Here is a 3,979-nt window from a genome sequence, read left to right as displayed (position 1 = left end):
CCCCACAGCTTCTGTTTATTGTTCTGGGTGGAAGGATCCATGTTGTTTTAATGAAGGACCTCATGTGACTCTAAGGTGAGACCAGAATCAAGTATGAGGGCTGCAAAATACATTCATGACAGTTAAGTTCCACCTTTGCACTAAAGGGTGGTCACAGGGCCTGTTCTGTTTGGGTTTGGTAGGGACAGGTCAGTGTGGTGCATATTTCCATTACTGCAGCAGAAATTGCTGGAGTCTCTGGCAGTGGAAGGCACCCGAGGACAGGAAAGGAGAAACTTATATTTTTGTCTTCATGGAGCAGCTCATTATTCCTGAATCTATTCTGTTTAAAAGACAGAAATAAGTGAATTTTTCTTTTTCTGCCAGTTGATGTCATGCTAGCAGGTAAACACGTGGTACTGACACCATTAAAGGCATATTCTCCACATGCAGGTGTAACTTGTCCAGAGAATCTCATCTGAGAAGGAATTCCAGAGGAGGAGGAGAAAGAAAAAAAATGGCTCTTGTTCAGGTAAACATGTGTCAGATGAAGAGCTATGTCCACTCTGCCTCCTGGACGGCCATGTGTTTAGTACTCACAAACCTTTACCTCTCTACTTGTGTTTTTCCTCCCTAATGAGTTTGGTTTAACTACTTGTTAAAATTCTTATGATAGTCAAGGGTCTCTGGAAAACGTTTCTGTCCTATGTCTCACAGACTTCTCTACATTCTGTACATCATAGCTTCTTATATGTCATGCAGAATTTTCAGCAAGGATTTATGATCTGCAATATTAAAAATGTTCCCTTTGTGCCTGTTAAACATGGAAAGATGTGGATACTCAAGGTTTCTATTGGGGAAAACTGTGGTCCTTAGTAAAGGTGGAGAACATGTAATGTTGAGGCTCCAGCTGTGTGTTCCATTAGCTCTATTGCAGAACAGGATTAAGAAAATGCTTATTTAAATGGAATGGCATTTATTACCCAGAAAGTTCTGAAAAAAAATATTAGGATATACCTCTAGGGTGCTAAATGAAGCCTACTTAAAATTCCTACTAAAAATTACAGAACATAGGAGTTACCTGTATTTTGAAGTTTGCATAAACTGCTGTTTATGGTTAAATTCAGACTCCAGTTTACTGTTTTGGGGAGGAATATTTCAACAGTGATGCTGTGTTCTTCTGTGTGCATTAGCACATCATAAAAATTTGTCCTTGTGCAGTTAATGGTTAATGATTCACTTGGCGAAATAGCTCTCTGGTAGATTTTTTTCACTATAGAGATAATTATTTTTCTCTTCATAATTATCTTTATGCAGCTGCTCTGCACAAATGATCACATTTAATCTGGCCGTTGTCCTTTTATTTTTTCTACATATTTTTCTTTAGAAAATGAAGGCTCTTATCTTTGTTTACAGGCTAGAAAAACTGGGAAAACACAGGTTCTACCACTTACTGGATGTTTGACAAAACATAGTTATTAGGCCAAAAACGTTAGCATTACTGGTGAGCTCGTTAGAAATTCAAAACATCAGCGGGGAGCCCTGGCTCATGCCTGTAATCGCAGGATTTGGGGAGGCCAAGGCAGGCAGATCACCTGAGGTTGGGAGTTTGAGACCAGCCTGACCAACACGGAGAATACCCTGTCTCTACTAAAAATACAAAAATAGCTGGGCATGGTGGCACATGCCTGTAATCTCAGCTACTCAGGAGGCTGAGGCAGGAGAATTGCTTGAACCCAGGAGGGGGACACTGCCGTGAGCCAAGATCATGCCACTGCACAGAAGCCTGGGCAAGCATGAAACTCTGTCTCAAATAAAAAAGGAAATAAATACGTAAATCAGACTTACTCCAGATCTTCTTGGAAAAAAAAAACCTGCATAAGGTCTTCAGCTTATTGTACATAATAAATTTGAGAGGTGCCTTCTAAGTGAATGTCTTTTCCATCTGAAAATTATTAACAACTCATTCCATATGATGTAAATATAGCACTCAAAAATGTACATGTTCGTGTTCATGTCCTTAATTTTATACTTTATTATCTAGAAAAATAAAATATATGAACTGTTGTTCTGGATCTTATGGTGCTTTTTTTATCACAGAGAACAGTATTTCTGTGTTGAAAATTATTTTATTGGATTTTAGTCAGTGCTATAAGTCAGAACCACTTCTCTTTACTCTCTAATTTCACCTTAAGTCAAATTAAAAATTCCACCCCTGGCCACTTGGTAAAAATGTGTGTGTGCTTTTCAGGGACCACTGCAATTTAGAGATGTGGCCATAGAATCATCTCTGGAGGAGTGGCATTGCCTGGACACTGTACAGTGGAAGTTGTATACGAATGTGATGTTAGAGAACTATGGAAATATGGTCTTTCTTGTTGAGGATAACTTTAAGATGTAATTCATAATATACTCTAAAGGTTTTATTTCTCTTTTATGTAGAACTTTTTTAGTAATTTCTTCTTTGCATAAGAGTTTCAGATCCCCTTTTTTCAGAAAATCATCAAAATTTGCTCATACAGAAAAGTATCTTTTCAAGATGTTTCATCTTAATCCAAACTTTCCACATTCCTGATCTGAGCTGTATAATTCACTCTAAATTAGTGGTAATTCCAAAAATTTAGTGACAAAGTATTATTGCCCCCACCTGAAAATCTAATTGCCACCACCAATTTTTGATTCAGTAGTACCAGATAGTAAAATTAAGAAACCTACAAATTGAAAGCATTTTCTAAATATTTAGAAATTTCTGTTATAAATTAGTATCTTGGTATTAATTTACTAGAATATTTTATCACATCCTCTCTACTGAACACATTATTAGCTTGTAATTGGAGAATATGAGCAAGATTCATGTTATTTATTCTTAATACAACACTATTGTTGTCTCTAAGCCAGACCTGATCACTCATCTGGAGCAAGGAAAAAAACCTTTGGCTCTGAAGAGACATAAGATGATTGCCAACCCCCCAGGTAGGTATGAGTGAAAATGAATACAACAGAAAACAGAGGTAAGAAGTCTCAAAGTCAAAGAGAAAGCCAGTTCTTAAAATGTGATTTGGGAAATTGTATTCCAAAGGAAATATTTCCTGAGCAGCTGTTTTTTGTTTTTGTTTCTGTTTTTAATTTTTCTCTCACAAAGGGGCATCTTCTGTCATGCTTTTAAATTCTCTAAGGATTCTACTTTTCTTTCAGTGAACTTCCTTCATGTTCACAGTGAGATCCAAAGTCCTTTTCATGGTATATAAGAGACTGCACAATCTGGCTGCTTTTCTACTGTTTTGGGGACACACAATTATCTGCATGATTTTGATAAACTATTTTTTAAGTTTTTTTCATCATGTCTGAAATATGTGATAGTTTCTGTTGCATTTTTGTTCATTTTTTTGCACAATCCATTCGGTTTTTATTACTATACAGTCTTGAAATACAGCTTGACATTATAAGTATGATATCCTTCTGCTTTTTTTTTCCTCAAGATTGCTTTGGCTATTCAAAGTTTATTTTAGTTTCATATAAATTTTAAAATAGTATTTTCCATTATTGTGAAATACCACTGCAAATTTTGATAGGAAGTTTATTGAATCTGTCAATAACTTTGGATAATATGGTACTTTAATGATATTTATTCTTTCAACCCAGAGATAAAATGTTTTATATTTATTTGGATTTTCTCTAATTTTTTATTGATATTTTTATTGTAAAGATTTTTTTTTTTTTTTTTTGAGACGGAGTTTTCCCTCTTGTCGCCCAGGCTGGAGTGCAATGGCGCAATCTCGGCTCACCGCAACCTCCGCCTCCTGGGTTCAAGCGATTCTCCTGCCTCAGGCTCCCGAGTAACTGGGATTACAGGCATGCACCTCCACGTCCAGCTAATTTTTGTGTATTTTTAGTAGAGATGGGGTTTCTCCATGTTGGCCAGGCTGGTCTCGAACTCCTGACCTCAGGTGATCCACTGGCCTCGGCCTCCCAAAGTGCTAGGATTACAGGCGTGAGCCAC

The 3,979-nt window shown here is 36.9% G+C and overlaps 1 protein-coding gene across 1 annotated transcript; it reads left to right on the top strand.

Annotated features, from left to right (window-relative positions):
- Positions 1–2,209: 2,209 nt before the first annotated feature.
- Positions 2,210–3,458, top strand: LOC129460213 (zinc finger protein 506-like; the record flags this gene model as incomplete). Its single annotated transcript, XM_055237853.2, has 3 exons — positions 2,210–2,357; positions 2,857–2,952; positions 3,175–3,458. Coding segments are annotated over 3 exons (297 nt in total), but the record flags the coding sequence as incomplete, so codon positions are not given.
- Between the last annotated feature and the right edge of the window lie 521 nt (positions 3,459–3,979).

The sequence above is a fragment of the Symphalangus syndactylus genome, chromosome 13, assembly GCF_028878055.3.
Source record: "Symphalangus syndactylus isolate Jambi chromosome 13, NHGRI_mSymSyn1-v2.1_pri, whole genome shotgun sequence".
Classification (NCBI taxonomy): Eukaryota; Metazoa; Chordata; class Mammalia; order Primates; family Hylobatidae; genus Symphalangus; species Symphalangus syndactylus.
This window is presented reverse-complemented; position numbering and strand designations above follow the sequence as displayed.